This window comes from Artemia franciscana, chromosome 10 (assembly GCF_032884065.1).
Source record: "Artemia franciscana chromosome 10, ASM3288406v1, whole genome shotgun sequence".
In the NCBI taxonomy this organism is placed as follows: Eukaryota; Metazoa; Arthropoda; class Branchiopoda; order Anostraca; family Artemiidae; genus Artemia; species Artemia franciscana.
The window spans coordinates 42,595,292-42,621,542 of record NC_088872.1 but is presented as its reverse complement, the minus strand read 5'-3'; the positions used below and the strand labels follow the sequence as shown (position 1 = coordinate 42,621,542).

Genomic DNA, 26,251 nt, shown 5'->3' with positions numbered 1-26,251 from the left:
TTTAGCTTTAAGAGCGAGGTATTAGGAGGAGGTGAGCCCATCATATGCGAAATAATCTCTGTTCGTTTTAAGTTTTAATGCTGCTCCTTACTTCCAGTTGAAAAAGCTTTTTCATATTTATTTTTTCATTGTGTTTTTTTTTGAATGCTAGAAAATCCTGCGCTCCCTTCATGGAAATTTTTTTCCCCCATGACAAATTCCTCCATAGAAAGTCCCCCCTAACATTCCCTCCTCTTCTCAACCCCTCCCCCAACTGAAAAAAAAAACCTGAAAACGTCTATAGACTTCCCAATAATCATTACTATATGTAAGCACTGGTCAAAGTTTGTAACTTGTAGCCCCTCCCACGGGGACTGTGGGGGAGTAAGTCGTCCCCAAAGACATAGTTATAAGGTTTTTCGACTACGCTGAATAAAATGGCTATCTCAGAATTTTTATCCGTTGACTTTGGAAAAAAATTAGCGTGGGAGCGGGCCTAGGTGCCCTCCAACTTTTTTGGTCACTTAAAAAGGGCACTAGAACTTTTCATTTCCGTTAGAATTAGCCCTCTTGCAACATTCTAGGACAAGAGGGTTGATACGATCACCCCTGAAAAAAAAAACAAACAACCAAACAAATAAACACGCATCCGTGATCTGCCTTCTGGCAAAAAATACTAAATTCCACATTTTTTAGATAACAGCTTGAAACTTCTATAATAGAGTTCTCTGATACGCTGAATCTGATGGTGTGATTTTCTTTAAGATTCTATGACTTTTAGGGGGTGTTTCCCCCTATTTTCTAAAATAAGGCAAATTTTCTCAGGCTCGTAACTTTCGATGGGTAACACTAAACTTGATAAAACTTATATATTTAAAATCAGCATTAAAATGCAATTCTTTTGATTTGGCTATTGGTATAAAATTTCCATTTTGTAGAGTTTTGGGTACTATTGAGCCGGGTCGTTACCACGTACTGTTTGCAATATATTTTTTTAGTCAGCAGACAACACAACAACAAAATGTTACACAAATTTCTTACACTACGTGGATTAGGATATATGCATAGTCAAGGGTGTCTACAGGGTGGGAATCAGGATGGCTTTAGTGCTGAGGATGAACAAAACTTAAGGAGATTTTCAACTCGTGCGAATAATAATAATTTTACCTATTTACCCGATGTTCTAAAATTAAATGATTGTTCAGGACTTGTAAAATAAAACTAATACTGATCAAAAATTGGAAATGAATATTCGACTTTGTCCAAATTTCGAGTTACATAAGAATTTTTTATTCTTAAGCAGAAAAAACATATTTTTTTAAACAAAATATATTACTAAAAATATAGTTGTTCATATAAAAGTTAAGAGCCATAGTAAAACCTAAGACTAGCAGATTAAGTGATAATAATTTAACTTAAAATAAGCAGATATTACTATCAGTGGATAAATACAAACCAAAATGACCAAACTTTAAAATGAATTATCGCTTGAAAGATAAAGATATCAATCTTTATGTCAATCACAAACAGGAGTAGGGTCATCGCCCTCTAAACCTTCTTAAGGCCAGAACATATGAGGTTCAAGTTCTGCTTTAGAATTAGCCGAAGTCTTCACTTTATTTTTAATTTTACTGGAGAGTGTATTAAATTCCACCCGAACTCACTTTCAAAACATCTACAATCGAATTTTTTGCATCTTATTTTTTAAGCTTTTAGTTAATCTATGCCAAAACTTTTGGTTTTGTCCAAATTCCCCTCTAAAGCTTAAAAAACGTGAAGAGTGAATCAGAAAACTTATCTCCGAACTTCGCTGCTGAAACATATCTCCAGTTATCTAATTTAATTACTATCCTCTATCAATGTTCATTCCGTACAAGTATAACTGTACAAATTTCCAAAACCAAAAGAAACCAAATAATTGTTCAAATTTCCATTTCCAAAAGAAAAGGCTGATAGACAACAATCATTGCTATGTTCATTTGGAATCAAGCTTAGAGTCTCTTACGATTATTCTACTTACTTTCATTACCTTTTGCGTGGCGAAGTCACTAGGTACTTCCTTTTTTGAGACACTAGGTACTTCTTCGTTATTAAAAATTAAATAAAAAAACAAGTTTTTAAACTGAAAGTAAGGAGCGACATTAAAACTTAAAAGAAGAGAAATTACTCTGTTTATGAAAGGGGCTGTTCCCTCCTCAATGTCCCGCTCTTTCCGCTAAAGTTTGATTCTTTCTCCCAATTCTACTTTATAAAACGGTAAATAACTCTAGCGTTATCCTATAACTTTTAGGAGGTGTTTCCCCCTATTCTCCAAAACAAGGCACATTTTCTCAGGCTCATAACTTTTGACGAGTAAGACTAAATTCCGTTTTTTAGAGTTTTGTTTACTATTGAGCCGGGTCGCTCCTTACTACAGTTCGTTACCACGAACTGTTTAATTCCCTTCATAAATATTAATGTAGTACATCTAATTTCGAAACAACTGTATTTTACTCATTTACTCTCATACGAAACTCATTTACTCTCATTAGAATATCCGCAACCTTGTTGCTTCTGATTCTTTGAATATCGTCACTAACTTCTCCTTGTTAAATAAATTACCTTCGTTTCTGAATTCACTTCAGATGGAATCAAGGAATTGCCCGCAACACCATCAAAGGCAGGTAGAGTGTTTTGAGTTTGGAAATTTTAAGCCTTTGTAATATTTCATATATTAGTAATATATGAAATGTACGCTCTTAGTGCAAAGCTGTTTTTTTAAGTTTTGTTTTGTGATTGTAAAAAGTTTGGAAAAACAGAAAGATAATGATTAGAATCAAGACTAGACCTACGTTGCCTGAGAAACGTGAAGTGTTGCGGCAACCTTTGTCCGGCTTCGCCGAATAAAGTGTTGCGAGAGCAACACTTTGGTTTTGTTTCTTTGCCATCGGTTATACGCTGAAGTTATCAGCCTATCGAAGCTTTTAAAACGTTATGTTCAAAGAAGAAGACGATCAGTAATCACATGATCAAAGGCTATTCCTCAGCGTTGAAAAAACAACAATAATAAAAGAATATCGAAAGAAGGGACTAAATTGACTTTGTAGCCAGTTAAACTTTATCCTTTTCAATCGTAGACCTCGTGACGGACCTAGACATAGAACAATATCTTATATAATCTAGTTGGTATTATAAAGCCATCCGTAACTTTTCAGGATCAAAATACCATAGATGACACTCTATTAATTATTACAAAACTGCCTCGTTGTTTTACGTTATCGTTTGTACCCGTTGCGTAAAAACTTAATTCTAGGTTACAGTGAGTATGGGTAGGCTACACCAACTAGCAAAGGTTACAAACCCCTCTTCACTAAAGATGATTGTAGTCTAACAGTCGATTATTACTTTCAAGTCCCCTACGTGTCTTACCACTGGAACCAACTCGGTCTTACCATCAAATACACTGGAAACAAATAATAGGTACACCAAATAGCAAAATTTGCAAACCCCTCACTGCCGAAGATTATTATGAGCTAACAGCTGACCCTTCCTTACAAGTCCCCAACATGTCTCACAATTAGTATAGGCTTATTTTTGGTTTCAGTGTGTACCCTACTACGGAAGTTGTCAACCCCTTGGAACTTTCAAACTAGTATATCTCATGAAGGAACTTTTGTACCAAAAAATGGATGACATATACTTTGATCAGCTCATCAAGAGCTATCGATTGCCGTCGAAAAAAATTCTTTCTGTCTTAGTTCAAAAGTTGATTTTTTAGCCGTAGGCCAACTTTCTAACGTCATCACTTAGAAAGGAGCAACGGATAAGCTCTAATTTCTCTAGTAATGACAGAACTTTTAAATTTTAAAAGGTACATCTCAAACATTTCTTTACCTCAATCCCAAGTCCGAAAAAACAAATGATAAACCCAGCCAAAATCATGGCGGCACTTTCGGACCCGTGGGAAAATGCCACTTTTTTGCTTCTGTAAATTTTTCCATTTATCACTCAAAGAAGATATATTGGCTGAGGGGCCGGGTAACTGCCGCATATATTTAACACTTATAGATTTTAGTCCATCTTCAATCTGAAAGTGGTGCCTGCCTGCTTGCCTGCTAGAACGGAGCTTTCCACTCGAAAGCAGAATCATGGTTTGATGAAACGAGAGCTTGGCTGCACAACTTCAGATACTCCTCTCTGACATAGGCTACATAACTCTACTTTACTTCGCACACCATAGGCTCTGGCTCGTGGACAAGCATAAACCATCCTTTTTGGCCCCAGGCAAGAGTTCTGCGGAGCTTTCCAAAATGTAATGCCATATTCATCAATCTGTAAAAACCGCACAGGTTAGACCCTTACCAGTTTCCAGGAATAAGCCGACATCGGCGTCATAGGAAAAAAAAAAAAAAAAAAAAAAAAACGGGACAAAACCAAAGTGTTGCTCTCGCAACACAATTACAGTATTGGACGAATAAAAAGTTAATATGGCTAAAATTTGTTTTACATTTTTTACGAGCGTTTTTATTAGTAAAAAATATACATAACTTACGAATTAACTTACATGACAAACTTCTATGTTCGTATATTTTTATTAAGTACATGAGAGGGTTTGTTCCCTCGTTAATGCCTCGCCCTTTACACTAAAGCTTAAGTTTTGTCCCAATTCCTTAAGAATGGCCCCGGAATCACAAACGCAGTAGAATAAATAGTTGAAACTACTAGAAATATGTTAGCGTAAAGGGCGAGGTATTTAGGAGGAGATAAACCCCTCATATGCGCAATGATTTCTGTTTGTTTTAAGTTTTAATGCAGGTCCTTACTTTCACTTTTTAATATTTATTTTTTCATTGTTTTCGTTTTGTTTTAAACAATGCTTGAAAATCCTACGGCCCCTTTGTGGAAATTCTCTTCCCCATGAAAATGGTGAGATCCTCCCACGTAACCCCATCCCTCATTCCCCCCTCAGCAAAAAAAAAATCCCCCTGAAAATGCCTTTACGCTTCCCAATAACCGTTACTATATGTAAACACTGGTCAAGATTTGTAACTTGCAGTCCCTCTCCTGGGACTGTGAGGGAGTAAGTCGTCCTCAAGGACATGGTTATTTGGCTTTTCAACCTTGCTGAATAGTTTCTGAAGGTTTGACTATCTCAAAATTTTGATTCGTTGAATTTTGTAAGAAAATGAGCATGGGAGGCGGCCTAGGTGCCCTCCAATTTTTTTGGTCAATTAAAAAGGACAATAGAACTAGTAATTTTCGTTAGAATGAGCCCTCTCGTGACATTTTAGGACCACTGGGTTGATACTATCACCCCTGGGGAAAAAAACAACAAACAAACACGCACCCGTTATCGGTCTTCTAGCAAAAAATATGAAATTCCACATTTTTCTAGATAGGAGCTTGAAACTTGTATAGTAGGATTCTATGATACACTGAATGCGATGGTGTGATTTTCGTTAAGATTCGATAACTTTTAGGGGTTTTCCCAGCTATTTTCCGAAATAAAGCAAATTGTTTCAGGCTCGTAACTTTTGATAGTTGAGATTAAATTTGGTGAAACTTATAAATTTAAAATAAGCATAAAAATTTGATTCTTTTTATTGTATCTATTAGCATCAAAATTCCGTCATCTGAGAGGCTGTCCCAATGAAACATGTACATTGGCCTTAAGACAAAGTCCATCCGAATGATCCATATAAAGAGGGATAGAACACAATCCTGCTTAACTCCTAATTTAATACAAAACCAACTGCTAATCTTATTTGCTACCTTAATCGCAGCAGTGTTACTTTCGTAAATAGCACTAATCACTTTAATTTATTTATCGGCTATACCATATAAGGATAAAACTTAAAAAGGCACTTAAGCTTCTACGAGGGGGTTCTCTGAATGTTTCATTGTTAGGGAGGGAGGGAGATACCTCAAAGGCTGCATTTTGATGCCAAAGCATCCCAGGTGTCATTGAGCCGTCAGATAAGTACATAATTAGTTCTAAGGGAGAGACGAGGTGGAGGTAGAAATTGATGTATAATCCCCAGGGCAGTAACTAGGATTTTTGTAGGGGGTGTGCTTTTTTTGGGAGGGGGGACAGAAATGTTCAAAATCGCAATGAAATGTGAAATTGATATATGTTCCCTTTTGATTTCTGGGAATAGTTTTGGTGTATGCTGTTATTATGAAAGTGAAGAGTAGCATTAAACCCCAAAATGAGCAGAATATATTCTGTATAGGAGGGGCAGTGCCCCTTCTTCATCCACACCTCCACCTTAGGGTCTCAGAAACATCTCAGGGTGCTCATTAGATTAGAAATTGAGAGAACCAGGCCTTTTTTTTATAAATCAAAAGCAATTGGAGACCAAACAGCCGCGGGTGGCGGTATTTTCTGGGAAGGTATTTTCCAAGGGGGGATTTTTTGTGGGAGGGGGGGAATATTGTCCAGCGGTGTTTTCAAGGGGGGTACTCAACAGGGGTATTTTCTGGTAGATTAAATGCGGGATACCATTTTGAATAAGAAGTAAGATTTAAATAACCTAATTAAACAACTTAATATGCGTGTTTTGGTCACTGTCTAGTATTTCCTTAACCTAATTTAAACCTGAAATTCAGAGCAAAATCTCGGGTTAGGCCTAATGTGACCAGGGCAACAATGATTAAAACTTGGAGGGGCTACAAAGGTGCCAATAATTGGCCAAATTGACAAATTTATTCTAAAAAAGAGTGAAAAAACGAAAAAAAGAGTGAAAGAGGGATCCAGAAAAAATAGGGGGGTCCTTTGCCCCCTGGATCTGCCAGTGTATTCGTGGGGCTGCTAGACTTCAATTTGTGAATTTGAGATGAACGTCCCAAGGACAGTGGTTATAAAATCAAAAAGTTTAGAAACTGATATAAAGTATATCTGGGAGGGTCAACTCTAAATTTACTTCTAGTGGTCTAATTTCTAATGGATTCTACTCGTTAACATGTCAGAGACTGTCCTTTCTGGTACTTCATGTCCATAGCTATCCTTGAGAACGACCCTGATCCCGGGCTCCTTTTGGGTGCAGTCGGCTTGCCAATTCCTGGAATTCCCGTTCCAGAGGAATCCGGATCAACTGTGTAGTTAGAAGTTAGTCCTCGTTTGACCTTCGTCTCAACTGTACTGGTATATTTTTACCAGCACTTTACTGCATGAGTGCTTTTACCGGTAGTGAGCTAATGTTCATGACTATCTAAGAGAATTTAAGTAAGCCCTTACATCAGTTGATATAATGTGGCATATAAAGAGAGGTTTGCGCTGATGATGTAGAGAATGGATCAATTAATTCTTCGAAAATAAGTTATCAAATGTAGGGGATGTTTTCGAAAGCCTACTATGAATGTTAGCGAAAAAGTTATAAGCTTGACAGAAAAGTCGCAGTTTTTGCATATAAACTAAGAGGAAAGTAGAGCCTAGTGACTTGCCTATAAGAAATAGATAAGGCGTAAAATCATGAATTATGGAGATCCAAAATGGAAGTTAAGGCTAAAATTACTGAGCGTCGAGAAGGCACAGCCAGACATGGTGACATCAAGATATTTTATTGGCATGCTCAGAAATAAAGGGGAGGGATAATTAGTCCCACCTTGTGTCAATTAAAGATAAAGACTTGACATGAGATGTAGAATTCTTAGGAAGTTAGATCTGTTTTTAACGGCTTTATAAGGGTAAGAATGTAGAATAAGTACACAGAATAAAGTAATATACAAATAAAGGGTAAATACAAATTATGAGTGTGTTAGTCTAAAAGGGAAAGGGTTCTAGCCCTCCCCCTCCGGATGTTTTACAGGGTGTTGTGGAGAGAACAGCCCTTTTCATATACGGAGTAATTTCTTTTCGTTTTTAGTTTTAATGTTGCTCCTTACTTTCAGTTCAAATAACTTGTTTTTTTTTGTTAATAAAAAAAACCTACGCCTTCAGAGGTAATAATAGCGGGGATTGACACTTGTCAAATCTCCTGGCAAAGGGTAAATTTTTAGGAGATATAAAATCTTGTCTTGGACAAGACATCTTGTTTTGAAATGGTCGAAAGCCTTCGATAATATGAAAAGGAAATGCACGAGAAGAGACTAAGTAATAAAAAAATGACACAAATGCGTTTCAAAAAAGGAACAAAAAAACTCAAATTTTATTTGATCGTCGCAGATAGCCTGGATATCCACAGATGGGGGTTGTTGACATAATATATCTTTGCTTGTGTCCGGCATTTGCCCCCTTAAAATAAATGGAAAATATCCCCCCCGTGGCTGATTGGTCTCAACTCACTTTTGATTCATAAAAAAGGACTAGAACTCTCAATTTCTGACCATAACCATGAGGCGGAGCTGTGGATGAAGAAGGGGCATTCCTCCTCCTATATGAAATAAGATTATGCTCGTTTTGGGGTTTAATGTTACTCTTTACATTCATAATAAAAGCGTAAACCGTAAGGGAGTATATATCAATTGATGCATTTTTTAAGTTCTTTTTGTACTCCTTCCCCCTAAAGAAATACCTCCTACCCCCAAAAAATCCCGGTTATGGCCTTGGGAATTATACATCAATTTCTACCTCCATACTCTCCTCATCATTCCCTTGCAACTAATTCTGTATTTATCTCATGACTCAATGAGAGCTGGAATGTTTTGGCATCAGAGGGCACCCTTTGAGGTATCTCCCTTCCTCTCTGACTACAAAAAAAATCATTGAACCCTGTTATGGAAGCTCAAGTACCTTTTTAAGTTTTGTAATTTGTCCATTGCTCGCAGATAGTATTTGTTATTGGGAAACATGCGACTTTTCCGCTTTTATCCATGCCGTGCAAGAGTCCAAAATATAAAAACACACAATTCGATCGTGGAGGAATAAATTAAAAGAATATAGAATTTTCAATCCGGCTAATTAATTTTAAAAGTCATTTTGGATTTATAATACTTTCGATTGCTTCAAACTTTCCATTTTTAGGCTCCAGACCTTTTCTTTATAAAAGCTACAAGGTATCATATTAGATTTTTTTTTTCTATCTTCTGGGTATTAAATCAGAAAAAAACAAACCGACTGATTTTAGATCCTTTTTCAAAGATCACTTGTACAAATTTCATTTTGCTGGTACGTCGGGTCAGAGAGCAAGATCTCTTTTTGTAGCATAGGAAAATTAATATTGCAATGGATTTAGGGACTTTCACCTTAAGAAGCACAGGAGAGGCAATGGGAGACAACAGAATCAAACGGGAAGGAAAAACTCTCCTAGACTTAAATTACGCTGATGATTTAAGCATCCTAGATGAAAGTGTGAGCAAAATGAATGAACTTTTATAATTTTACAAAAAAAATCATTGAACCCTGTTATGGAAGCTCAAGTACCTTTTTAAGTTTTGTAATTTGTCCATTGCTCGCAGATAGTATTTGTTATTGGGAAACATGCGACTTTTCCGCTTTTATCCATGCCGTGCAAGAGTCCAAAATATAAAAACACACAATTCGATCGTGGAGGAATAAATTAAAAGAATATAGAATTTTCAATCCGGCTAATTAATTTTAAAAGTCATTTTGGATTTATAATACTTTCGATTGCTTCAAACTTTCCATTTTTAGGCTCCAGACCTTTTCTTTATAAAAGCTACAAGGTATCATATTAGATTTTTTTTTCTATCTTCTGGGTATTAAATCAGAAAAAAACAAACCGACTGATTTTAGATCCTTTTTCAAAGATCACTTGTACAAATTTCATTTTGCTGGTACGTCGGGTCAGAGAGCAAGATCTCTTTTTGTAGCATAGGAAAATTAATATTGCAATGGATTTAGGGACTTTCACCTTAAGAAGCACAGGAGAGGCAATGGGAGACAACAGAATCAAATGGGAAGGAAAAACTCTCCTGAACTTAAATTACGCTGATGATTTAAGCATCCTAGATGAAAGTGTGAGCAAAATGAATGAACTTTTATAGGTTTTGCGAGTTCAGGGTGCTAGAATAGGTTCGAAAATTAATATTAAGAAGACTAAGTCGTTAAGAGTAGGAGTAAGTGATGATGAGAATGTGACGTTGGGAAACGGGAAGATTGATGAGGTGGGTAGCTTCACTTGCCTTGGTAGTCTTATTAGTAAAGATCGTGGGAGCAGTGAAGATGTTAAAAGTTAAATAGCTAAGGCTCAGGGTGTTTTTCACAGTTAAAAAGTTTGAAAGAATTGGAAGATAAGTCTGGAAACAGAGATTAGACTATTAGAAGGTACAGTGATGACAGTGGTCAAATATGACTCTGAAGCATGGGCGCTCCAAAAGGCGGATGAAGATTTATTAGATGTTTTCCAGAGAAATTGCCTACTGATTGTTCTGGGTACCGTATTTGAATCAGTCGGCTGTACGAAAAATATGGTTCAATCCCGTTTTCTAGGGCTGTAATGAAAGAAAGGCTGGAATGGCTAGGGCACGTTTTGCAGAAAAAGGATGACAGATTGCTGAAGATTGTCCTTTTGGCCAACCGCGTAGGTCTAAACGGAAAGCAGGTTGTCCTTGTCTGGGGTTGGAGGATGTCATAAACAAAGATTTAAAGGAAATGGGAACCTCCTTTGAGGGTGTAAAGAGGGAGGTTTTGAACAGATTTGGAAGGAGGAGGAGTGTGCGTAGCTGTGTTGGCCTCAGGCGGCTTGGTGCCGAGTCAGTTGTTAGTAGTAGTAGTTGTAGTAATTTGTCCATTACCTACAAATAGTATTTGTTATTCAGAAACATGGGGATATTGCTTGCGGGGAAGTTTTCTGCAGTAAGGGGGGATTGTCTGGGTGAATTTTCAGTTGGGAGAAAATTTTTGGGAATAATTTCCTGTAAGAGGTGATGTATTTTCCACGGGGGTGGTTGTATTTTCCAGGGGGCATTTTCCATAGGGGGTATTTTCTGGGGGATATTTTCTGCATGGGTATTTTCTGCAGGGGTATTTTCCAGATGGGGGATTTTCTGGAGGGGATTATCCAGGGGTAGTTTCTGGGTGGGGGGTAACGCCTAGAACCATTCGAATTTATTTTATGGTAAAATTTTCTTTGGGTAAATGGAACAGATATAAGAAGAGGAATCAAACTGTATATCGTTTTGAACAGTAAGTAAAGGGGCACCCTTGTTAATTGATGCTAATTCTGCTACTTATGAAACATAGGAAACATGACGATATTTCTGTAAATTTAATGATATTTCAGTCTCCCGAATACAAGGTATTAGCACAAAAAAACATGGAACATTTAGTAAAAAGAGGGAAAACCCTGAAAAATCACTGCGACGTTGATAAAGACTATACAGTGAAGAAGGAAACAAAATTTGATGCAGACTAACGGACTTTTATTGTAAAAATAGCGTGCAGTATCTGACATGGCATCTGTTTGGCGTAATCATGTAGAAAAGGTAGTTTAAGCCTTCTTTTGTGTTGTAAAGATTTATGAAGTAAGAGACCATTTCAAAGTTTTTTTTGTGGCTTCACTTCTCTTTTTGCTAAAAATGGTCGTTACCAAGTTTGTTTTTACTTATCAATAAGTACTAGGTATAAACAAATATTACTTAAATTTCCCAGTGAAAGAAAATGCTGGTCGTCACAATTATTAAAATATTTGTCGTCATATTTGCCGAATTTTAAAAACCTTAGACTAATCAAAAATCAAAGGTTGTCATTCAGGGTCTCACAGAAGTCTCAGGTTTCATATATCGCCAATTTATCCCACACGAAAAGCTAGAGCCAAATTATTAATACAATCATCAGGTACATCCGTATATCCAAACACTAGATTCCTCGGGCGGATTTAAGATATTGTAAAAGCGATGAAATTATTCGCCTTGAGAGGAAGGAAGAAAAGACTAACTTATTCAGAAATAAAATAGGAAAAAGACTATCCCTTGAATCTAAGCGACGAACTATGAGAACATTTAGGATTCATACTCTCCAACTTAATTTTATCGCCGTAAGCAGGGTTCCAGTTACTTTCTAATTTAAAGTTTTTCCAAGCAAATTTTTCATATATGAAAATCAGATACCAGCCTACGGAAACTAGGGACTATTAAGCAATAATTGAGCGAGGTACTAGAACCAATTATACTGGGAGGAAAATGACGAAACCTGCAATTACACGTATTAAAGAGATGGCTTTTTGAAAATAGATGTTCTGTATTTAAGAAGGTAGCTAGGAAGTCAATCCAGCTAGTTGGATGCAATGCGGTATCTGCAGAGCTTCTGAATGTTGAAAATCTAACAGAAAGCATAGCTGGAGAGAAGCTATAATGCACTTTTGGTAGGTTTGTCATTCATTCACCTATTTTTTCTAAAGTATGATCAATGGATTTTTTTTCCAAAAATACCCACGTTAAAACTAGTTTAGTTCCACTCTTCAGATCCACTATTTCTTATTCGGACTTAACACAATTCGGATCAAAAGAATTTATTTATGGTAATCCGATTCTTAGACCAAAATGTGATCCTTCAACTCCTTTCTATAAACTTCATTATTAGATTTGGGTAGCATCTTATAGTGATTATTTAACTCTGGCGGGAAAAAGTATTATATCAATGTGTTTAGGCCTAAGAACTAACTCCTTTGAAGTATAATCCACTCTTTACTTACAGGAAAATTCAAACCTCTTATAGATCTAGGGTTGTGATTCCTTATCTAGGGTCCAAACCCCACCAATGAGGCATAGCAATAGTTTGGTGGGTAAAGGTTTGAAGGTGTGCCCTTTGGCTAACAACGCTTTAGAGCCTTAATTTTGAAAAATATGTGTTCATGTAAAAGACGTCACACTCATATACATTTAAAGATAATAAAATATACGTGATAGTATTTCAGTAGCGTCATAAATTGTATACAAGAATGTTTTATACAGTGAATATTTTTCATTAGCACAAAATATGCCTAAAGCACGACCAGAAAAAAAAAATACCAAGTTAATGACCTTTCAAGCTTTCCTTGGTTGAATACATGTAAAATATTTAATAAAAAAATTTAAACATTACGAGGGGACATCAGGATTTTAGAAATGCCTAGGTAAACCTGAAATCGGTCACGAATCACTGATCTAGGGTATTATCTTGACAAAATAATTTCCCTAGCCTGAAATCCCTTTTCGTGGCGTTTTTCTTTTAGTTTTAAAGCTTCGGGTAATTTTCAGACTTGTAAGGCTGTATAGTTAACCAATGACTTGAAACTCTGAAATCCTTCCTTTTTTCATAGTCGCTAAATAAATTAGGAGAGCTTAAGGGATGAAGTGCCACACCCCAAGGGGGACTCTCGTATTTTAAGAAGTACTGTGAGATTTATTATTGTTTTCTTATTTTTGCTTTACAAACTTGAAGAGAAGAAAGTGAAGGATATATAAAAGGGAATAAATGATTACCGGTAAAAATGTTTCGTTTAAATCCCTTCTCAGCACGGAATATCTGGCTCTACTTATGTAAATGCATAATCATATTTATTATCTGTGTAGGGCTAATTAAAAGAACTTATTTTATTGTAAATAAATTCAGAGGATCTTTCAAGTTTATTATTTTTTAGGTGTGTATCTTCCTATGGGCCTACGTCTTCATCCTTGTCATTCCTCCATTTTTTGGATGGAGTTCTTACCATGACGAGGGCATTGGAACTTCTTGTTCGTGGGATTACACTTCAAGGACGTGGAATAATAGAAGTTATTATTTCTTCCTTTTGACTTTTGGATTCATTATTCCACTTATTGTTATTACAGTATCCTATGGAATAATGTTTGCCACTGTGGTGAATAGTGGAAATGAAATAGCTTCTATGACAGTCCCATCACAAAGAGGCTCTATCAGAAAAACCCGAAGAAGAAGTGACATAAAAACAGCACAAGTTATAGTTTTCCTCATACTTCTGTTTCTTATTGCTTGGACCCCCTATGCTATAGTTAGTGCAATAGGTCAATTTGGCTCATTTTCGTTAAGCCCTATAGCTACGTCGATACCTGCTAATTGTGCCAAATTATTGGTTGTAATTAACCCGATTGTGTATGGTATATCCCACCCTCGATTTAGAAGTTCTTTTACCCAGTATATGTGCTCTTTAAGCTCTGGAAGTGTATACCATGCAGCAACCCCAAGATTTATTACTCCGATTATCCAGCAACGTAAAAAACTCACAAATGGTCAACTTTCCCCACCAGCGTTAAGGCCCTCTTTTGTTAGTGATTCAGTATATTACTGTGGTACGTACTACCATGACTGTGAGCATAATACTAGTTTCGATCGTCGCTGTACTCGACATTCAAACAGTCTGCATTGCGAAACGGAAAACCATCGAGAAAAAGAATCAAATCAGAGCAGAAACCACTCGGAGCCTGACTTTATGCGATGTGATGACCGTGTAATCAAGGGAGCCACCAAGATGGCTTTCACCGAGTATAGAATTAAAAAGAGAAGTGTTATTCAAAAATTGTTCTTTCGTAGTGAAACATCTCTGGAAGTTGTCAGGGTTTCAAGTCCTCGTGAAATTGCTCAAATACTTTACACTAATGAGAGGAGAAGGAAACAAGAACTATGGAGGGATAAAAGCCTTCTTCCAGTTCCGGTACAAAGGAGACTTTCAAAAAAAAGAGAATCTGTTTTGTCTCCTGTAGCTGACGAAGGAGAGCTGAAGGGTAGTCAGTGCAATGTGGAAAAAAAAGGTAGGCTACTGTTTGTTAAGGCTATGCAAGTATTCTTACGCTAAGATTGAAAAAACTAAGAGTCAGAACCGTAGCCGGGATTTTTTTTTTTTTACGAGGGATTTAAAACAAAAAATGGTATATATGTATCAAAAGAGAAACACACTCGAGAACCTGTATCGTGAACATGAGACATTACCCGTTTTTCACGGTGTTAATACCACACAATTAGCTTCGGCTGTGAAAATTACAATAAAGAATTATGGAATGGGGGGGGGGCAGAGCGTATTATATTAAATATAATATCTACCTAACCTAAACTAACCAAAATACCAACTAAATATTAAATTAAAATGTAGCTACAAGTATTTTTCCAGCGAGCCGAAGCTAATTGTCTGGTACTGACAACGTGAAAAATGGGTAATTTCTCATGTTCGCAAATACAAGTTCTCGAGTGTGTTTCTCGTATAATACGTAAGTACCAAAAAAAACCTTATGAAACGAATCAAAAATTTGCTTATATACCATTTTGTTACATTTTAATGAGTCAGAGGAAAACTCCGAGTCGGGGATTCAAGCCCCATAAACCTGCTGGATACGCTAAGAATTAATTTTGCCATCCAAAAAACCTCTGCAATTAGTACAAACAACTGGGCTCTCACGAACAGAGAAAAGAAAAATAGACTTTGAAAAAAAGAATTTTTTATTAAGAAGAAAGACAAATAGCAGTAACATTTCTTAGGGTCTCTGCAGCAGCAAAACCCAAATAAAACTTCTCATTACAGGATCAAGGAGTCAGGAGCTCGTGCTTTTCCAAAGAGATATTGAAAATTAGGCATAAAAAGCTAAAGCCACTTTAGGGTTGTTTCATTAAGTCTAAAATAATATGAGAGGCGTATCTTATGCTTGGCTAGCACCAATCCTTTTTTATGGCACTTTGTATTTACCAAGTGACATATAGCAGTCGCAAATTCTGTTGGTCTGTCGGTCTGTCTGTCTGTCGGTCCCGGTTTTGCTACTTTAGGCACTTCCAGGTAAGCTAAGACCATGAAATTTGGCAGGCGTATCAGGGACCAGACCAGATTACATTTGAAATAGTCATTTTCCCGATTTGACCATGTGGGTTGGGGGGGGGTGTTGGAGTGGGGGCCCGTTAATTCGAAAACAATAGAAAAAATTAAATATTTTTAATTTACGAACGGTAACCGTTTCTGAACGGTTGATCAGATCTTAATGAAATTTGATGTTTGGTAGGATATCGTGTTTCAGAGCTGTCATTATGAATCGCTACCGGATCTGGGGACATTGGGGGGAGGTGGGAGGGGGAAACCTAAAATCTTGGAAAACACTTGGAGTGGAGGGGTCTGGATGAAACTTGGTGGGAAAAATAAGCACAAGTCCTAGATACATGATTGACATAACTGGAACGGATCCGCTCTCTTTAGGTTTGTTGGGGGGGGGGGGTTAATTCTGAAAAAATTAGAAAAAATGAGGTATTTTTAACTTACGAACGGGTGATCGGATGTCAATGAAATTTGATCTTTAGAAGGATATCGTGTCTGAAAGCTCTTATTTTAAATCCCGACTGGATCTGGTGACATTGAGGGGAGTTTGGGGGGGACCTACAATCATGGAAAACGCTTAGAGTGGAGGGATCGGGATGAAACTTGGTGGGAAAATAAGCAGAAGTCTTAGGTACGTGATTGACATGATTGGAGCGGATCCGCTCTATTGGGGAGGGGGGGGGGGGTTAGTTCTGAAAAATTAGAAAAAATGACGTATTTTTAATTTACGAAGGAGTGATCGGATCTTGATGAAACTTCATATTTAGAAGGACCTCGTAACTCAGATCATGATGATCCGAGTTACGAGGAGATTATGGAGATCAAAGCGGAGAGATCATGATGAAACTGGATGGGAAGAATAAAAACCAGTCTAAGATATGTGACTGACATAACTGAACCGGATCTGTTCTCTTTGGTGGAGTTGGGGGGGGGGGTAATTTGGAAAAATCAGGTATTTGTAACTTACGAAAGGGTGGCCAGATCTTAATGAAATTTGATATTTAGAAGGATCTTGTGCTTTAAAGCTCTAATTTTAAATTCCGACCAGATCCTGTGACATTGGGGGGAGTTGGAAGGGGAACCCAGAATTCTTGGAAAACGTGAAAACTGGGGTATTTTCATCTTACGAATAGGTGATCGGATCTTAATGAAATTTGTTATTTAGAAGGAATCCATGTCTCAGAGCTCTTATTTCAAATCCTGACCAGATCTTTTGACATGGGGGGAGTTGGAGGGGGAAATCTTGGAAAACACTTGGAGTGGAGGAATGGGGATGAAGCCTGGTGGATGGAATAAGCAAATGTCCTTGATACGTGATTGACGTAGCCGTACTGGATTCGCTCTCTTTGGGGGGTTGGAGGAGGGGTTCAGTTATTTGGCGAGTTTGGTGCTTCTAGACGTGCTAGGACGATGAAAATTGGTAGGCGTGTCAGGGAGCTGCACAAATTGACTTGATAACGTCGTTTTCCCAGATTCGACCATCTGGTGGGGCTAAAGAGAAAGGAAAAATTAGAAAAAATGAGGTATTTATAACTTACGAGTGGGTGATCGGATCTTAATGAAATTTGATATTTAGAAGGAATCCATGTCTCAGAGCTCTTATTTCAAATCCTGACCAGATCTTTTGACATGGGGGGAGTTGGAGGGGGAAATCTTGGAAAACACTTGGAGTGGAGGAATCGGGATGAAGCCTGGTGGATGGAATAAGCAAATGTCCTTGATACGTGATTGACGTAGCCGTACTGGATTCGCTCTCTTTGGGGGGTTGGAGGAGGGGTTCATTTATTTGGCGAGTTTGGTGCTTCTGGACGTGCTAGGACGATGAAAATTGGTAGGCGTGTCAGGGAGCTGCACAAATTGACTTGATAAAGTCGTTTTCCCAGATTCGACCATCTGGGGGGCTAAAGGGAAAGGAAAAATTAAAAAAATGAGGTATTTATAACTTACGAGTGGGTGATCGGATCTTAATGAAATTTGATATTTAGAAGGACATCGTGACTCAAAGCTCTCATTTTAAATGCTGACCGGCATTAAGCCTCTGATTTTCCTTTTAAATCAATCTATTTATTCTTAGAGTTTTGTTAGAGCTCATACTATATGAGCTCTTGGCTCTTAACTCTTCTTGCCTCGTCACAAGTGCCATATGAGCTCTTAGCTCTTGTTTTTTTTAATGTAGCTAATGACGAGAACTACAAACAGGTGTAGACATAAAGGCATCTGACGATTATTTGGAAATTCCTTATAGCGGGAACAGAATCAGACACCAGCTCTAAATTTAAAACATACAAAACTCTAATAGTGCGTAAGATTTTTGAAGGTTTTTAGACGCACCACCAAAACATTTCCTTAGATTGTTAGATAGAACCGTGAATTATTAAGAGAAATATCGACTCCCCGTTAGGAATCTTTTAATTTGTATTTTGTTGGCGAAATTCCTGTAATTTTCTCGTAACTAGTCTTTTATAGCCTTTTTATGAAGAATTTATTTATTTCTATCCACTTAGCCGCAAATAGAATTCCCTCAAAGATAAAAATGTGAGTCTAACGGACTGTCTCTATTCTTTTCAACGGAAGTACCTAACTGCAATCACGGTTGGTTTCATTCCTTTTTAGTTTTTGTTTTTATTTATGCCGTCAGCTTACAATACAAGAAAATGACAAGGCTATAAACTCTGCAGTTTTTTACAGAAAGTGAGGACCTCTGTCCAAATACATTTCAGCGACGTTCGTATAATTTTCACCTGTTACCAAAAATGATTTTTTAAATTGTCCTTGAGCCCTAGCCCGTTGTATATATACACACTATATATATACTATACTTCAGACTTTGAATGCTATACTCCACTAACAGTATTAGAGCAAATATGATACAGCATTTTTGATAAAATGGCACATATAAAATTATGGACCATGATATTTGTGGCTAGTATATGGCGTGTCTCTGTTTTAGATTACATTATTAATTGTGATTCAGAAAACTAGTGATATTTCTAACTGCAAGCTATATTAAGTTATATTTGTTGCTTTTCTACAAATTTTAGGTATAAAAATACATTATGCTCAAAGCAAAGCTGTCAAAACATAAGTTGGGTTGCAAAAGCGCTGGCAGCTTTTGAAATTCTGCTACTGAAAGCTCTGGAGGTTCTTGTACACCTGTGCCCCCCTCAAAATCGGCCACTTTTGGGGGGTGAGGAGCACAAACCTTACTTTTCTTTCATTCATCTATTACATTTTTTACAAAATATAAAGTAAAAAAATGGTATAATTTAAAGAAAGTCGAACTAATGGGGGGCGGGAGTCGGCATATATAGTTAGTTGTAAGCAAAGTTGAAAAACTATGGTTTTGGTTCTCCATAGGAATTTTACAAGGATCTCCATAGGGATTTCCGATGTGAATTACCTATCAAAAAAGGAATTGCACAACGTTCTAAACAGGATCTGTCAGAGGAAGGACCTACCAAAAAGGAATCGCACAATGTTCTGAACAGGATTTGCAACAGGAGAGACCTCTGTATATCCCTCGATAAATATAAAGCTCTTGAAAAAATATAATGAATAATAAAGGCTGAAAATGAGTATGAAACGGTGGGGTTTCTGCCAGATTGTAATGAAGCCCAGCCTTACATTAAAAATAATAAAATTATGGTCAAATTCTCAACTATAGAAAGGGTTAGCACTTTAAAACCTAGTGGCAAAGTCTGATTTTTGTTAATTCAGAAAAGATAATAAATCCAAAAAACTCGCTCAGATTTATTCTTTGCGATCTACGCATGGGGACTCTTTAATTTGATTAATTATGACATCTCGTTAAGAAAACTACATTCAATAAAACACGAGAGAATATAGAAATTAACTGTCTAGTGGGGAGAGATTTGGGTCTGAAACTAGGTTAGAATCATGTCTCTCTGGACCACATATGTACCGTGCGCGACAAAAACAATCTTTGAAGAAAGGTCATTAAAGATAAAAGTTGCCCTAATAGATTTCAAGGATTATGGCCCCTTCTAGAGAGGGTCGAAACGTAAATATTCCGCCTCTGAAAGAAGAAAATATTAGCGTCTTGTCTTAGATTACATAAAAAAAACTAGTTTTTTACTAGTTTTTAGATTACATAAAAAAACGAACAGAAATTACTCCGTATATGAAATGGGTTGTCCCCTCCGCAATCCCTCGCTCTTTACGCTAAAGCTTTTAATTGTTTTAATAAGCAGAATTGTGGCAAAGAGTCAAACTTTTTAATTAGGCTATAGGGTTCTCTGATACGCCGAATGCGATGGTGTGATTTGTGATTTTCGTTAAGATTCTGTGACTTTTAAGGAGTGTTTTCCCCTATTTTCTAAAATAAGGCAAATTTTTTCAGGCTCGTAACTTTTGATGACAAATACTAAATTTGATGAAACTTATGTATTTAAAATCAGCATGGAAATCTGATTCTTTTGATGTATATTTTAGCATCAAAATTCCGTTTTTTAGTGTTTCGTTTACTATTGAGTCAGGTCGCTCCTTACTACAGTTCGTTACCACGAACTGTTTGATACATGAAAAAAGGCACTTAGCGAAGAAATGCGATAGAATAGGCTACACTATACGGAGAAAGCTAAAGACCCCGGAAATACGATGAGGAAGATATAAAAAAAAGTAGGTGGAGGCTCTGGATAGGGAAATGAGATTTGAAATGACCAAGCAAAAAGAATTTTCAGGCTCTACATAGGATTTGCTGCAGGAACCATTATAATGGATCCTATCCTACTCTTGTCGTTCATTACCATGAGCAGTTTGATTATCTGACTGTTATAGTATGACATACCGTATTATTTAAGTAGTTTTGAGCATAAGTTTTAGTTTTAGTAGTATTGAGTTTAAGTTTTGAGTATCTAATTGGTCGCATAAGGCAGTGAAGATGTTACGGTGGGTGCCGTGAAGATGTTGAAAGTAGATTCGCCAAGTCCTAGGGTGTTTTCTCGCAGTAGGAAAAAGTTCTGAAGACTAAAAAGATAAGTGTTCGAGCGAAGATTAGAATATCAGAAGCTACAGTGATGAAAGCGGTCATGTATGGCTCTGAAGCGTGGACGCTCCGAAAGACAGAGGAGGAACTGCTAGACATTTTTCAGAAAAAATTGCCTGTGGATTGTTTTGGGCACCTGGCTAGCTAACCGTATCTCAAACAGTAAGTTGGACAAAAAATGTGGTCCAACCCCGCTTTCGAAGGCTACAACGAGAGAAAGGTTGAGATGGCTAAAAAAGTTCTTTGGATGAAGGATGACAGATTGCTGAAGACTACCTTTGTCAGCCAACCATCTAGGGCCAAACAAAAAGCAGGTCATCCTTGAATGGGATGAGATGATATCGTAAGGAAATATTTAGGGAGATCCTCTTGGAAGGGTGTAAAGAAGACTTTGAATAGATGGGGATGGAGGAGGAGCGTGCGTTGTTTTCCTCTCTTAGTGGATATCGACCAGGTATAATATCGCCGGATTTTTATGAACCCGATACAGTGTATAGAAAGTAGCTTTAAAGCTGCTCGTGGCCTGTAACAGTCAAACTAATCGTTAAAAGAGAGGCTATTTCTAGTGAAAAGGAAATTAAAGACATTAATGTCGTAATATTTCTGTCGAGTCTATTAAAGATTGTTTTGAAAATAATGGTGCCATCTTCCACTAGCAAGTTTTCAATTGAGTGCATGCTTGGAATTTCATTACTGGAAAACATTTCAGAATAAAAATTTCTCCTCACGGCTTGCCGCAATTTTTCTGTTGTCATTTTTACATTCAACTATACATCGAGAAACAGTTCCCATTATAAAAGAAACTGATAATGGCAGGGAAAACTATTCCAGAAAATTGTTTGATTAGGATAATTAAATGTCAAATTGTTGTATCTGCATTTGATTAATTACCCATGTCACCTACAGAAATTGGCACACTAATCGTTAACGTATTTTAGATAAACAAGACGTAATTTCATATTATTTTATGGCACCAAATAATTTTAAAGAATATAATATTATTATTATTATATTATTAAAGAATATTACCCATATATTTCTTGAACCCGATTTTCCCTCTACTTGATTGAAATAAATGCAAAAACGAGGTAAGTCCCGAGTTTATTAAAAGCAGAGGAACTCGAGATTCGGTTTTAAAACAAATCAAACCATGACTCTGCACTTTAAAAACCTTCTTACTTACTCTTGGCATAAGTGAGTCAAGTCTAAGCTACAGAATTTTAATGGCATAGCATAACAAGAGTGAATTCCTAACTCTCTATGAACCTAGCTAACATCTGAATCGGGGCAAAAACAAGCTGTGTTCGCGCTTCTTGCGAAAAAATCAAAAGTCCAGGCTCGGAGTAAAAAATAAAGTATCCTAACTCCAAGGTATCAAAGCTTTGTCCAAAAGTGTAAACACAACATAGTCGTCACTACACAAAAGAATAAATCAAGTTCAAACCCATTACAGAAACGAGATGTTCAAGCTGTCGACTGAATCGATAGAATGCGAGCTATTTCCTGACTTGCTGCAAAAGCCAATCAAAGTCTTAATTCGATGCAATAACGAGCCAAGTCCTTTTTCAGTGCAAAATTAGCGAATTCCTGAGGAACTGCAAAACCAACAAAATGAACTAGGTCTAGACTTTTGTGAAGCAGCCTGAAAACCAATGAGGCTCTAAATCAATGTTAATGCAAGCAAAATTCCAGCTGCAAACTGAGTTTGAATAAAAGTTAACAAGCCGTAAACTTTTGCAAATGTAAAATCGGTGGCACAACCCGTGGCACCGTGGGCCAAATATTGTGCAAGCTACTCCCCACATGTAGTACACTTGCATAGCCATACCGGTCGTTGCTGTGGAAACTCTACAGCACAAATGCCGATGAGGGCAGGACCTGTAGAATCCTTGGAACGTAACAGAGAGTCCGTTTTTCTAAGGATTTTTTCGAACTATCTAGTTATATCTTGTTGTTCGTTGTTGTCAAAAAGTTGTTCGTTAACTAATTAGTTTTTCATTATGCTTATTTTCATAGAAGAAAAAAGATAAAAAAATTTCTCAACTGTTCATTTTGTAAATTTGTTTCACCTAGTTCATACTTGTTAAATAAAAAACTAGTTATTTGACTTTGTTGTATCCTTGACTGTTTTACAAAGCAAAATTTTTATATTTTTTTTTTCACACTTGGCAAATTAATATAAAAGATATTTAAAAACATACAGCAATTTAACTTTAAATAGAAATTATGTAGCAAGTATACAGAAAATATAAAAAATTCAGGACATAATGAAATTTTTCTATGATTAATTATTCTACCAGTTCAACTGACAGGAAATAAAATTTAAAACAGTATATAAGTCACAAAAGTCGAACTTTAGTTCTAATATTTTTATTAAGTTTTTTCAAGAGTTTTTACCAAGGACAGCTTACGACTTCTGTAGCGTATGAGTAACGTCTTAATAAATTCCCTTCCTACTCTAATAAGCAAAATTTATTCTGATTCTACACGAAGATCTTAATTTTGGTAACACCTTCTCATCACCTGCTCAATAATTTGCTATAGAAATCGTTACAAGTCTTCGTCAGAACCATTTCAGAGACTGACACAAGATAGGAGAGCCTCTTTGATACTCGATCAGTGCTAGACACAGTAGAGAGAATATAGCGTCTCAGAATATTTTCTCTCTACTGTGGTATTAGAGCAATATTCTGTCGGCACTGCCGAATTACTCCGTCACGTATAGTGGCTGCTAAACCAGCCTTCCGAGCACTACCATTTTATTTTTTTTTTTTATGAATCCCTGTGAACAGAATGAATAGGACCCTGACTTTGTCTCATTCCGGTATCTGTCAGAAGAGAATACTGGATGTGAGCCAAAATTTGTGAGAAGTAGGACTGGGCACCCTAATTGAGTCTCCTTGAGTCAATGCTCCCCTCTCCAACGTAACAGGAAGGGTTGTACCTGCTTCTAGCATAGACCAATGTATTTACTCCAAAAGATGCTGGTATTAAAATTTAGCAGTCACACTCTCTCTCCTACTAGCTTAATTTTTTTGTTTATTTTTTCTTTTCCTGCTCTTTACTACAATCCTATTCTTCAACAATATGGTTGCTCTACAGACACTTAATTGTATACTATATGTCTTAACTTTTACCTTTACTCTAACCTTCTTTTTATTAGAAAGAAGTAGCTCAAACAGTTGCGTGTTAGTCAAGATTTTACCCGATATATCCATTCCAACCACTAAAAGTTATGTTGAAACAGAAAAGCTTAGGCTCATACACGATCAGAAACACTCCAAATAATTGGGAATCAATTCTTCACTTAAATGAGTTCCAAATTGACACTGTTTGTTAGTTTTTGATTCTTTCATTTCTGATTGAGAACAAATGGTTAAATATAAGAAGATTTACTCTGATATCCAGCCTACTGGTGCCGTCGAGGATATTTGTGGAGTAAAAATACGGTTTAACCTCGGGGAAATTGGAACAGAATTTTTTTCTACGTCAAAATGTTCAGAAAAATCAGCTGAAATACACAAGAAAATCGGCCAAAATCCCTATTACACAAGTGTCTAAAATTTGCCCTTGAAGGGGTAAAATAAGGGGGAAATCGATATTTGTGTTTATAGATGTTTTGAAGTTTAAATAGTCGCTTCCTATCAAATCAAGGATGAAGAATTCGAATAAATTAAGTTTTTCGTATCAGGGTATCAGTTTTCACCTTCAAGGAATGAAAGGGGTGGGGTATTATATGATGGATTCCTGCAACTAGTGGATAATTTTATATTAATTAAAGTAGTGTATTACCGAATATGAGGTCGAAAAGCATTTTTTTTTGCCATTTGCCTGATTTCCACCTCTTAGGGCCCTGTAATATAAGGGGCTGACAAGTATAATTGCATGAAAACCAATTCTTCAATCGAGGCCATAACTTTAGATCAATCATATATAAAAAGGAGCCTTTAGAACTCATGGAAATTAATCAAAAAAAAAATTGATTTTAAAAAACAACCTAAAGCTAATTCTTATTCCTACTCGTCTTTGTTATTGTCCTCATCCTATCTTGCTGCACCGTCTGCACTTAACGCCCCTTTAAACTCCCAGCAAGCGAAGCTGCAGGGTAAAGTGTTTCCACGGCAGCTGCATATGAGAAACTCGCACTCGCTGGTGCACTGGCATCGCACCATCTTCAGCAGATTTTCTGGTGCTGGTGAATCATCAGCCATAATGGGAACATACATATTCCTTGACAAAGAGAGGTGGCAACCCCGCTAGTTGGCGGAAGCCACTCTGCCTGGATGAAAACTTTTGAACTTCAACCAGCATAGTAAATAACCACACCCGTGCAGCCTTCATGGTCTTCTCATTTATTTTTCCTTTGCATATCCGGAGCAAAGCTTTCTCTTCAGCTTCGGTGATCTCCTGGTGGTTGGATTCTGGTGTCACGAATATCTTGCAAGCATTCTTAAAATTACCATCTTTAAATGACAAGGAAACCACTGCTGCTTCCTTACGAAGTGAAGTCTAGATTCTGTATCGCAGCCTCACATTACGTGAAAATCGAGCAGGTTTTCTGCTGCTTTGGTTCCTAGTTTGCTCTTGATCTCTTTTATGTCTTACACTCGTAATTTATTTTCATGCGTGTCCGTCTGCATAAAGATACCACATGGATCAAGCTTGGCATGGTACAACAGAAAGACTAATTTTTAACCCGCAAATGAACATTGATTCTTAACCCGCAATCGAACTAATTCTTCTTCCACTAATTCTTAACCCGCAAATGAACATTGATAATGATACTGTGGAGTTACAGAAAACAAATTAACACAACATTATCACAGCTATTAATAGGTCGGTATCTTTCTAAATCAAAGTGGTCGTCAAAGTTTCAGTACAACTGACTGCAGTTTGTACAACTAAGATATCGGCATCATCCGGAGCCTATAGAGCTTAATATCCTGAGTTTGCCAGCCTCTCTGTAAGTAGATGGATGAAGCGTTGATTATTTTTCGGACTTCACAAAAACTTCTCCACACTTTTGACAATCTTATCTTAGGGAAACTTTCAATCGTTGGATGCGAAAAACCTTTGCTTTTCTTCATCTGTGTGCAATTTTTCTTCGTTGGTGTATCAGTGTAAGTCAAAACTGCCACTCCCTGACCAAAATGTCTTTTTACATAGTCTACGTAAGATTCTGTTACCTTAGAGTATGTGGATCTGGCAGTTCACGGTATTTTGTGTACTAGCCAGCCACCGTCCAAAACTCTGCGGGAGGTTGACAGTGTCACTGGTCTACCAAGTCCCTAAATTTTCATCAGTGTATTTGTTAGAGAGGCTTTGTACGTTGTCCTCTTCACTTCAAACAAACTAAAGAGAGATGTTGGAAAAGTAAATAGCTCGTACGATGAAACCTTGTGCAAGTCTGAACCACTGGTGCAAACCACTGATGCTTGACGTTGAAAGATAAGAGCTGGTTCAACCATTTCTCTCTCGCTATCTATCACCACATATAGCTTATCAGTCATAGTCACAGCTTTATTCATTCGTATGAAAGCATGTTTTTTAATTTCTTCCGCTTCCATGTCCTTCAGAATTTTTTCTCTGGCAAACTTGG

General features: G+C 37.0%; 1 protein-coding gene across 4 annotated transcripts in view; it reads left to right on the top strand.

Moving 5' to 3' along the window:
• The window catches only part of LOC136032213 (rhodopsin, GQ-coupled-like), a 146,946-nt gene that overhangs the window by 87,135 nt on the left and 33,560 nt on the right, over window positions 1-26,251 (top strand). For all 4 annotated transcript variants that reach the window (XM_065712423.1, XM_065712425.1, XM_065712422.1 and 1 more), the window contains one exon: window positions 13,479-14,604. In XM_065712423.1, coding sequence (XP_065568495.1) covers window positions 13,479-14,604 — 1,126 coding nt within the window. The remainder of the gene's footprint in view (window positions 1-13,478; window positions 14,605-26,251) is intronic.